Genomic DNA, 12,270 nt, shown 5'->3' on the forward strand with positions numbered 1-12,270 from the left:
TTTCCAGCCTATTTTTACATAGAGAAAAATAGCCTGAAAACTGGATTTTCTCAAAGATGGGACAAGCTAGGATGCTGAAGCTTTACAGGTACACAGAGTGCTATCCACCCTACAAAGGGGAAGAGGGGCAGAGAGACAGGCAGGGGCCAAGGCAGAGAGGTAGAGAGGTAGAGTGAGACTGCCTGTCAGCATGGGACAGCCAGCCTGAGAAAGAGCAAGAGACAGGCAAGTGTAAGGATTTACACTTTCAGTATTCATCTTACAAGTGTTTAGACAATTTGTGTCACTTCCACTGAAGTGACATGAACATTTACAAATCCTGAAGACTGGGCATTACTAGACCTTCCAAAGGCAATGAAATTTGCAGTAGTACCGTTACACCTTCTTAGGAACAACATTTAGAACATTCAACTCCAGTGAGAGGATTTGTAGACCTGAACAAATAGTACAGGACTCACACAAAGAGCAGATTACGCAGTTTGAACTCGTACCCAACCAGAAATGGCTCTTTTCCAAAGATGTAAATTACCACAGACTGAAGTTAGCTCTTCATCTTAACAGAGGCTTCACAGTACCAGAAGGGATTAAATTATTTTCTTCCATTATGATAACGTTTAAGAATTCTTGCTATTAACTACATGAAAAGGCAATTTGCATAGCAACTACACATTGTTAAAATTACACCCCTTCAATAATCTTAACTTTGGATGTGCTGCAAGTTTGTCTTCTTCTATAGCCACACAGATGAAGCTTAAGCACAGTCTACAGTCCCTACATTTTTCCTTCTCACCCCAAAGTTCATGTGCAGCAAGGAACAAATGCACATCTTTTGGAAACTGCATCACATGGTTACTTTTGCCTTTAACCAATTCATACATTTTTTAGTACTCTAAAAATAAAATTAGCAGGATTGGAACAGCTAGAAGCAAGATGGAAAATTTTTACTTCAAAAACAGCCAAGTTCAACCTCTACTACTACAAAGACACTGAAAAGGAGTTAAGCCATCAGAAATCTCATTTAACTTTGCTTACCTACATTTTCTGTCCAGCAAGAGTTAATGCAGATGCTCTGTCTGTACTCATGCAGTACCATACTATGCAGACTAACTTTTCAGAAAACTGTATAGCAGATGCTTATTTAACAGAAAACAGAGATCATATATTAGCAACAATTCTAACATTAGATTTGCATACGCTAAGTAACTATAAAAGCAAAGCCTCTTGAAAATAACACCCTTCCCTATAACTTATTTGCACCATATAGACTTTGCACATATTACAACTTAAAAAAAAAAATCACACAATTTCTATTAAGTGTCAAGTTATTTCCAGTTTATTAGATCTGTTGCTAGTTTAATAATGGATTCTGAAATTTGTGTTTTTAGAATGCACAAGTTCACCTTCCAATTAAACAGTGTTGAAGCAACCAAAACAAGTTCTCCCCAAAATAGAAGGAATTTTAAAAGGTAATGTTACTTTATAGTCTTGTAAGACTTTTCAGCCCCACCTAGCAACTTTGCAAAACTGAACATCTGAATTTAATTCAGTCACTGCCTCTTCCATGTAACAAGCCATCTCTCATCTAGTGTACCTACAAAAAATAATGTTTAAAGTGCTTGGCAAGAAGCAATAGTGTAGAAGCTTTGCTTTTATTTCACAACTATACATTGCCCAATCACCAGTCACTTGGCTTTTCTAGCATGACTTAATGGAATCCCCAACATCTGTGGACTTCTTGATCCTCAAAGCCAGTTTCTAGAAATCTGTTGTTGCATTCTTCCCAGTGGCTGAACTTGCCAGAGTCTACCATCACAAATTTCCATTCCACTCTGGTATCTACAGGCAACAAAACATTACCAGACCAGAAACCATCTTTATCTATCTTCAGCGAGATGCACTTTTCCCATTTACCCAAAATGTCATGACTGCCAGTAACTGCAATCTGCTGAGAATCAGTGTGTGTGATGTAGTGCACTCTGAAATTAACAAGGACATTCTGAGGCATAGGGTAGGTAGGTGCAATCAGTGTGCGTTTATTTTCTTTGTTTATTTTATTTACAGACTTAAAGGCCACTTTGCCAGTTGGTGTATATTCAGAAGTTTGACTTTGCAACTTGTTTTCCAAGTCTTCAAAAACACAGTTTGCAGAGATCTTTCTACATGGTTCAGATGCTTTTTTGGCAGACTTCTCTTCTTCACTTTCTAAGTTAGTCAAGTCTAGTTCACTCAAACGATAGTTTTCCTTCTTTTTGATTTTATCATGGAGCTCTTTATGGTTCTTGGTTAGTTTCTCTGTGCTATATTTGTGCAATACATTTTCGTCAACATCTTTGATACCCAAAATCTCATTTTTGAGATCCCATTTTTTAGCTAGCCAATGTTTTCCAGGTAAGTGCTCAGCCTTTCCACAAGTCATTGAATAATGCACAGTTTCCTCTCTACATGGTCTATATGCATTAGACAATTGTTCTTCTGCAGACTCATTTTGATAAGTTTTGCATGCAATAGTAAAATGCCCTGACTTTTCAGACATGTCTGCTTGTATCACTACATTCTCTTTAATCAGTTCTTGCACTGGATCATTTACTGACACACTGCATTCAGCATTAAATTGTTTTATAACACTTGTGATACTACCGAGTAGGTTGCATACAGGCAACTCTTTCTCCCTGATATGAGATGTACAATCAAGGACTGCTGCATCCCCCTGTTGTAGAAGATCATCCACATGGGGAAGTTTCTCAGAAGACAACTGTTGCACAAGTCCTCCATCCACATCACGAGCAGCTGTACTATTGTGTACATCATTTCTTCTAGCTCCCTCTTGTATTGCATCCTTTATTGGCAATTTACATTTATTAGTAGACTGTTCAATACTTTCAAATGTGGTGGGCTGTGGTACAAGCACATCTGAACTGGACAGTTTAGATTCAGTACTTAACTCTTTGTCTACCCCTTCAGCTATGTCTATATCCTCCTGTTGCATGTGAAACAGACATTCTGTTACCAGATTCACTTTAACCATGTCAGTAACCAGTTTCTCTCTCTCAAAGTCCACCTTCTCAGGTAGCTCAAATTCAATAGTTACTAGTTTTCTTTCAGCTGTACCTTCAATCATTTCTGCAATCATTTCTATTCTTTCAGGTGTATCTTTGGATATTTCTGTAGTTTGTCGCACAGATTTCTCCAACATTTGGGGAGACTCACATTCAAGAAATTGTTCCATTCTTCCAGCTGAAACCTCAGTGATTGCTGCATCTTCGTTTTGTTCAAAGTCTTTGCCCCGAGGCAGTTTGTATGGAATTACATCTGAAGAATGAACTGCATTAGAGCAGGTATTTACAGTCCCATCCTGGAGCTGCTTGCATTCAGTAGTTACCTGTTCCAGTCTTGCAACCATTTCCTTGGATAATACTGCAGTCTTCTGTGAGGCAGGATCCGGCTTCTGGGGCAGAGCACATTCAGTTAACCATTTTGTTCTTTCAGCTGTAGCCACACTTGCAACCTTTTCCACTCCTTCAGCTGGATGCCGTGATAATTCTGTAGTTTGTTGGATATCCTCATGTAGTTTGCATTCAGTAGCTAACTTTCCAACTCCTTCAGAAGTGGATTCAATGTTTTCTACAACTGCACACTGTACAAAACTCTTTTGGGACACCTCACATTCAGACATCTCAGGTTGCACAGATTTCTCCTGGGATAGCTCACATTCAGTAGTGGTCTCTTCCACTTTTGTGGAACACTCAAGGATTACTGCAGTATCATATTGCAGCAAATCCTCCTGGTGTAGTGATTCATATTTAGTTACCTCTTCACTAGCATATTCTGAGATAACCGCAGTTGCCTGTTGCGAGTCATTCTCCTGACAGGTTTTGCATTCAGTAGTTAAGTCTTCCATTATCTCAAGTCTATCCTCAGAGACCAGTGTAACCTTTTGTTGTGCAGAGTCCCGCTTCTGGAACAGCTCACATTCATTAGTCTCTTCCACTCTGTCAGAGAACTCTGTATCAATGTGCTGTGTATAATCCAGTTGTTGGAATTGTTCACTTTCAGTAGTTACTTTTACCACACTTTGAACTGCATCCTCAGAGACAACTGCAACCACTTGTTGTACAGAGCCCTCCTCCTGCTGCATTTCACATAAATATACTACCTCCTCCAATCTTTCAGCTATATTTTCAGTGATCTGTCTAGACACGTGCTGCACAGTATCTTTCTTTAGCTCAAGTTCCACTTTATCATTGGTGTGGTCAGGAACTTCTGCACCCTTTTCCACACTTTCAGTATGGTCATAGTGATCTACAACACTGCACTGCAAAGATCCCTTGTTCAGATTCAGCTCACATTCCACAGTTCCATTATTCACTCTTTGAGCAACAAGGAGCAGTAGCTGCAGCTGAGAGTAGTCATCCTTTCGAGGGGGTTTACATTTAGTAGTTACAAGTTCCAATCTTTCAGTTACATCCTCATGCAGCTCTGCAATAGCCAAATGCACGAAATCCAGCTTCTGAGATGGGCAATTCTCAATAGTTAGCTTTTCAGCTTTTTCAGCAGTGTCAAGGATTTTTGCAACATCTTTCACAGTTTCTTCTATATCTTTAAAAGTTTCTACATCTGCATTTTCTTCCTCTTGGAAGGGCTTATACTCGGTAGTTACAGATTTCACTTGTTTATCTGTGCCATACAAGTTTGTATTAACATGTTGCTCAAAGTCCTGACCATGGAACAATTTGCATTGAGTGGTGATCAGTTCTACTATCCCTGCTGTGGGCTCTGCAACCAGCTCCACAGCCACATGCTGCACAGAGGCATGGGTCAAGTCACATTCAGTATTTACCTGTTCCACTGTTTTAGTTGCATCCTTGGAAACTGATGCAGCCTCTTTTACAAATGCTTCCTTCGGATGCAGTTCACATGCAGCGGTTACCCACCCCCTTCCTTCAACTGTATCCACCAAGATGTCTACAATGTTATCCACTCTCACATCTCCATCCAAGATCTCTGCAACCTGCTCCATGCTTTCTGCTGTAACCTCAGAAGCCACTGTAGCAACTTGGTGCACAAGGCCCTGAATCTGGGACAGTTTGCCTGCAGTAGCTTGACATTCCATTCTTGTTTCCATGATTATTTCATCTTTTTCTACATTAGCTGTAACCCAAGGGGTCTCTACAGCTTCCCGTTTCATCTCTTCCTGAGGTAGTTCACATTCAGAAGTAAACTGTTCCACACTTTTAGCAGAATCCTCACAGACTTCTACAGCTTCATCATGCACAATGTCCTGACACAGATCACGTTCTTCATGGGAGTGGAAGAGGCTATCAAGTTCCAGTTTTTCATCTATGGCTTGACACACTAGTTTGCTCTCTTCAGACCGTTCACACCAATTTATCCATGTCATGGTTTCAGCTGTACCCTTGGTCATTTCAGTTTCCTGCCCAAGCTCCCAATTAGTAACTACAGATTTCTCTCTCTCAGATGCATCCCAAAACTCTATCGCAGACTCTTCAGCACTTTTACCTGGTGAGAACTCCAACACATATTCAACTGTTCCAGCTGTGCTCTCAGGGATGTCAGAAGCTTTTGGCACTACACAAGCTACTTGTTGGCCCTGTACATATTCAGTAGTTGTCCATTTCACACTTTCAGCTACATACTCTGGAATCTGCTTCATTCTTTCAGGTCCCTCACAGTTTTCTGCAATTTCCTGTTGCACATAATACTCCTCACATTCAGTTGCCCATGTAACCTTTTCTGATGTATCCTTTTTCTGTAGTTGTTCACATTCAACAGTTATTTGCTCAACTCTCTTAGCTGCATCTTTAAGGTAGGCTGCAGCTACCTGATCACATTTAGTATTTAACTGTACAGAAAGCTCTGCAGCATGTTCATTTCTTTCAGCTGTATTCCAACAGATTCCAGAGGATTTCGGTTGTAAATTCACATTCGGAGGCACTTCATTTAGTAAGATCCCTACTTTCTCACTCAAACTTTTTGAAGTCTTTTGCTCTTGACCATAATCTACATTCAGCTGTACCACAACCTTTTCAGCTATAATCTTGCAAAGTTCAAACTTTTGTACAGCAACACCTAATCTGTGTGGTGTGAGTGTAGATAATTCAGCAGTTTCAGCCTTAAACTTATACGCTTCAGGAACTCCTCGTGGTGCAACATGCATCTGCTCTACTGTAGTTTCAAGCACACTTTCAGTCCGTTTAGCTTGAGGTATGCCCCCCCATATTTGTGTGTCATCTTCTAAATGAGGTCTTATATTAGCCATGCTTTTTTGTTCAGATTCCTCTCTTAGAGAGGAAATGCACTGGGAAACCGCTAACTCTTCAGCCATCTCATCTACATCCTTACAGACTTTTATAAACTGTTGTTCTTGGTCCTTTCTTTCACTAGAAATGGTTGAAAGAACTCCAACTGCACCTTTGCAGTTCCCTATAGCCTGTAATTGTGCAGCATTTTCCTTGGATTCCTCTTGCACTAGGACCTTCACTTTAGCATTTAGCTGTTCTACAGCTTCTTTTAGCGTATCCTCCCCATTTCCATTACGTATTAGGTTATGTTTGAAGTCTTGCTCACTTTTAGCACTCTCAACTGTTTCCAGTTGGTCATTGCTTACAACTGCTTGTACATATTCTCTTTCAGGATGCCTGCACTGAGTCATTGGCTCTTCACTTACTACCATATCACTCCCTTGCACAAAGGGTCTTTTAGCCACAGGTCCAGATTCTCGTCTTTTCGGTAGCATGAAGTACTCATTAACATGCATATATACATCCACTTTCTCACTTTCTGGGACCAACAGTCTTGTGGGCAAAATAAAAGCAGTGGCCACATCACCACAAGGTATGGTACCTGGATAACATTCACTATCTCTGGAAGTAGTGCTTCCTCCCATAGGGCTATGACTAGAAACAGTTTGTTTTTGCTCTGAAGGGACATTAGTCCAGGCAAAATCATGCAAGAGGCAGCTTGACTTGGACTCTTGTATAATCCCATTTTCTGGAGCAAGAAAATCTAGAAGAAAAAACATTACCGTTAGAAGTTAAAAGGAATATGCAATACAGACACTAAAGTCAGACTGCTCTTTGTTGAAAGAATTTGAAGTCTCATTCCAAAAGTTCAGAAGCATATGAAATCTTAAAATCGATGCTCACTGCCTAAAACTCATTACAACTCTGCTGCAGTCTCTGTCTGTCCATATTTGTCCAGTTAGGGCAGAATAGAGAGCAAAAGGTCTTCCATATGTTCATAGAATAATACTAGCCTATTGGCCAGGAGGCCCTTATAAAAAGTCTAGCAAAGAATTTCACCCATGTTCCCTCAAAGTAAGCACCAGTTTCCCCCTGTCCAGCAGGGACACAGATGGGATCCCAGGGGTATATTTTTTTTTGTTTCCCATCCAGTCATCCATGTTCCTCTTAAAGAGGGCTAGAGAGGTACTCTGCTTGACATGGAGAGGAAGTCTATTCCACAGATGGGGAGTCTTTGGGAAACAAAGCTGTATCGCCAACAAGTTAATGTCACAGACTAGGTTAAGGCCTTGTATGCAGGTTAAATAGCCAGCCCTGCCAACCATCGAACCCAGAACCCACTGGACTATACTGAAGAGCAACAGACCACCAGGCAAACTCCCAGAAGAAAGATCTATTCCCAATAGTTTATATTTTTTTCTAAACTAGCTTTTACTAGGTGGGCTCCCTGGTGGGATACTAGTTATGAATTTGGCACTCATCACCTCACCTAGGACTGGATTCCCACTCAGGGAATTCCAATGCATTTTTAAAGTTGGCATGACTGTAAACCTGGGTGTTATTGCCAGATCTTCCTAAAACACCCATTCATTACAGCAGGAGCCAACCCTCAAAACAAATACTGTTTGGGCCAAAATTAACTGCATAAAAATACTGTCACATTTGGTAAACAACTCTTCCCCCTCCTCCAAGTACAGTATCCCACTTCAAAAGCGATACGTCAGGAATCTTGAAACCAGGGACAAGAAATCCTTTTTGGGCACCAAGAAACAATTATGACTAATAAAGGCATGCATTCAGATTAAAATAAGTTATCATACCTTTGAATGCAGCCTCAGTTATGCTAATTAGGGAGTACAATGTCCCCTGTTGGGATCCATTTTTCTGGACATAAAGTTTGATTCTCACCTTTGGGAAGGAAAATGGATTAGAAAAAATGGCCCATTAAGCAAGCTAACCCAGTACTTGGCTATGAATTTATAGCCATCTGGTTCACAGACAGGGCACATATTGTCAAAGTGGAAGACCTTGCCTTTGGCTAAGGCCAGTCACCAATGGCATACCACAGGGTCTTGTGCTAGGTCCCTTGCTGTTTGGAATTTTGCAGATGTCCAGGCAAACGTGGACGGTTAGTGGCTGACCTTTGCAAATTGGAAGCTAATCAGGAAGTCCAACAATGTTAATGCAGAGAAAGGATTACTTCTTGGCTTTGGTACCAAACACCTCTCAAACTTTTAGAGCAAGAAATCTGGACTAAGCCATAAGTAAAAGGGGACAGATTTGCTACTAATTTGGCAGAAAACCACAAATTTATAAAAAATTAACCAAACGTACAAGGCCAAAAATTGGGACATTCTGTAGGACACCAAAGCTAAATGCAAAAAAAATTAATAAAAAATTAATAAAATTTGCATACTAATTACATTACAGGCAGCACACCCCGAAGTGTATACCCAGTGGTATGTGACCCTGGTACTCAAGTTAATAGCAATCTAAAACTTTGACCATCATGTATTCACAGTAGTAAGGAAATCCTGTGTGGCACATCTTACAAGTAAAGGAATCACATTTAGATCAAGGATGTTATAATTCCATTGTACTTGCTCCTCAGACCAATGGAGTACAATGCATGTACCTCAAAACACCTGCAACAGCTAGACAGACCAGAGATTTCTCACCAAGAAATTACAGGGTACACAAAACAGGTCTTACCAGAAAGACTGAAAGCCTTTTTCATTGTATTCTGTTTCTACAGGTTGAAAAGGGGTGACCGGTGCCTGGCTTACAAGTCAGTCTCTCACCTGGCCCTGATGGAAATGCTACACATTCTTAAAAAACTGCACAAGGGTCACTTGCTCCAGGAATCTTAACCTAGTCTCAGACGAACAGCTCATGCTGGAGAGATGTATACATCTCCCAGAGACAGCCACTTAAACTTTATTCAATGTATTGCTTAAACCCCTCAAGTCCAATGTAAATTATTGTACTTATGCATATCCAGCTAGACATGCATGCATGCATGCATATCCAGCTAGACATGCATGCATGCATGCATATCCAGCTAGACATGCATGCATGCATGCATATCCAGCTAGACATGCATGCATGCATGCATATCCAGCTAGACATGCATGCATGCATATCCAGCTAGACATGCATGCATGCATATCCAGCTAGACATGCATGCATGCATGCATATCCAGCTAGACATGCATGCATGCATATCCAGCTAGACATGCATGCATGCATATCCAGCTAGACATGCATGCATGCATATCCAGCTAGACATGCATGCATGCATATCCAGCTAGACATGCATGCATGCATATCCAGCTAGACATGCATGCATGCATATCCAGCTAGACATGCATGCATGCATATCCAGCTAGACATGCATGCATGCATATCCAGCTAGACATGCATGCATGCATATCCAGCTAGACATGCATGCATGCATATATATATATATATATATATATATATATATATATATATATATATATATATATATATATGTACGCATGTATAAACTTATATGGAACAGGCTTCCAACTCACGTTGAAAAAAAAAAAAAAAAAAAAAAGTGCCCTTTCCCTGACCCTCTTCAAAATGCAACCTAGGTCAATGAATGGGTGATCACAAATCCTCTCTTGGGGTGGTGCCCATGTCCCACCTAGGTAGGGAAAGTCGGTATTAACTGCCATAGACCCTTACCTCTGTGAACTTCACTCACCTGACAACTGTAGCAGCTCGGGATAAATGGACTAGGTTTGTAAGGGCTCTAGAGTCATTTAGTCTAGTAACGTTCTGTGAAAAGATATTCCTAACAGATTGGCCAGGAGTCTGTGAGCTACCGGTAAGGACCTTAGTAAACTAAACTAAAGCAAAGACAGATCCACTTAAGTCTACTGTGTGATTATCTGTCTACGCCTTGCATTCCATCCATTAGATACCCAATCCCAATTCACACAGATTTGTGAGGAAGCACCAGATCCAACAGCTCCATTAACATCAGAACTATGGACTTCTCTCCAGCAACCCAAAATCCTTTGGAATAAGAACCACCACCAAACACATATCCCACATATTCCCCCAACACAATCATAGTACATTCGGACATCCTTCAAATTTCAGATACACATCCCATCATCTACATCATCTAGCTTTAAACTTCTCCAGGACTTGACTTGCATTGCCAGTGTGACAGGAAATGGAACACAATGGTAGATATTAGAAAAACATAAATGGTCTTGACACAAATGCTTTGAATTTCCTATGATCTAAAGCCAGAGCAGTAGCTAGGCCATTTGGATCCCTGGGCAAGAACTTAATTTGTCATCCCTTTTCAAAACTTTTTTTAAAAAAAAAAAAAGAATGGGAAACTGTTTTTTGTTTTCTTTGAAAAGTTGTCAGGGTAGAGATAAAGAAGTTCAAACAGGAAGTTTTACTGAAAATTTGAATGCATTTTTAGAGTTAAATTGTTTAACTGTCACATGACGCATAAGCAACGCAGCTTTAGCAATTTAAAGAAACCACAGATATTAAAATAAAGCAGAAGTAAACACAATCCACTTCTTTCCATATACAATCCGAATGTCAAACAGCAGCATAACAAATTATACTAATAAGTGCTTGGCAAACAAAATATTGAAATAACTGCTGCTGTGGCAGAGATAGAAAAATAGTGACTGAAGGAAGAAGCAGGTAAAATATGCATTCGGACCCTATTATATATATATATATATATATATATATATATATATATATATATATATATATATATATATATATATATATATATATATATATATATATATATATATATATATATATATATATATATATATATAATCTCCTAATTAAATACAAAATTAATCACAGGTGAAAACTGGTGAAGGTTTAACAAGTAGCTAGCAAAAGTTGTGTGCTCAACAGCTCAGCATCAGCAGGTGAAAATGTAATTTAAGACTCTTGTGAATTATTTCAAACAAATTTTGGATAGGAGGGTTTTGTCAGCTTCAGCCATTGCAAAAAAGGGCCATTATACTTGTAGGGGGTTTTGTAAATTAAATGACCCGTGAATGCTGTCAATGCCAAGGAGTTTTTTTTCTGAGTTTATAAGATTTAGCTGGTTTTAATTTGATTCAAGGACTTAGGATAAAATAGGTCACTTAAGCTTTTGAAATGTAAGGCAATATCATTAGCAACATCACTTACATGATGGAAATATTCAAAGCAGGCGAGTAGATATACATATGATGTGCATAAGACCATTAAAGTTGTACAATTTTTTTTTTTTTTTTTAAACTTGGGCAGAGTTTTGTGGAGAAAAGTAGTTGTCAAAGAGGCCTGCATCAAATTTTACATGCTTTTCATGGGTGAGGGACTGAAACTGGGCATTTTCCTTCTTGTTTAATTACACATAAGCAGTTAACCATGTCCAACTGAATGTAGTTTAGCATAAGCTGCTGTAAATGTACATTCCAGACTATTGTTGATTAGGGCTCCCTTCAGTTCTTGTAGCTGGTAAGCTTGTGGTCAGCCCAACAAACAGGATGCAGACAGTTTAATCAGGAGTTGCAGAGGTCCAGTAATATGCAGAGTAAACCCAGCACTCCTGTTCAGGCAATCAATCCCCCCAAAAAATGAGTTCTCTTAAGTTACTCATACATTTTCCCAATAAAAAGTCTGATGGACTTCATAAGAGTGGTCATGTTAGATTCCCCTGTGGCAGATCTTCCCTTCAGGTCAGCAAAGGAAGTCGAGAAAGGAGAAGAGAATATACCCATATACTCACATTCTCATATGGTCTGTGACCAATATTCTACCAAGACAACTTATGCAGCCCTCAGACCAGTCTCCTCTGGGATTGTCTATATATATATATGGGAAGTCATGTGTGTATATACTTCTGCCATGTACAGTTTATTCACAAAATACACAGTCATTTTGAAGCATTTCTTACACCAATAAAGTACATGGATTTCAACATGTTCTTGTGCTAGAGAGA

The 12,270-nt window shown here is 39.6% G+C and overlaps 1 protein-coding gene across 1 annotated transcript in view; it reads right to left on the bottom strand.

Moving 5' to 3' along the window:
* Positions 1-1,317: 1,317 nt before the first annotated feature.
* Positions 1,318-12,270, bottom strand: part of STBD1 (starch binding domain 1) — a 40,018-nt gene continuing 29,065 nt past the window's right edge. The window contains exon 2 of the mRNA XM_044064984.1: positions 1,318-7,023. Coding sequence (XP_043920919.1) covers positions 1,706-7,023 — 5,318 coding nt within the window. The 3' untranslated portion in view covers positions 1,318-1,705. The remainder of the gene's footprint in view (positions 7,024-12,270) is intronic.

This window comes from Protopterus annectens, chromosome 3.part0 (genome assembly GCF_019279795.1).
Source record: "Protopterus annectens isolate FY-2018-M chromosome 3.part0, PAN1.0, whole genome shotgun sequence".
In the NCBI taxonomy this organism is placed as follows: Eukaryota; Metazoa; Chordata; order Ceratodontiformes; family Protopteridae; genus Protopterus; species Protopterus annectens.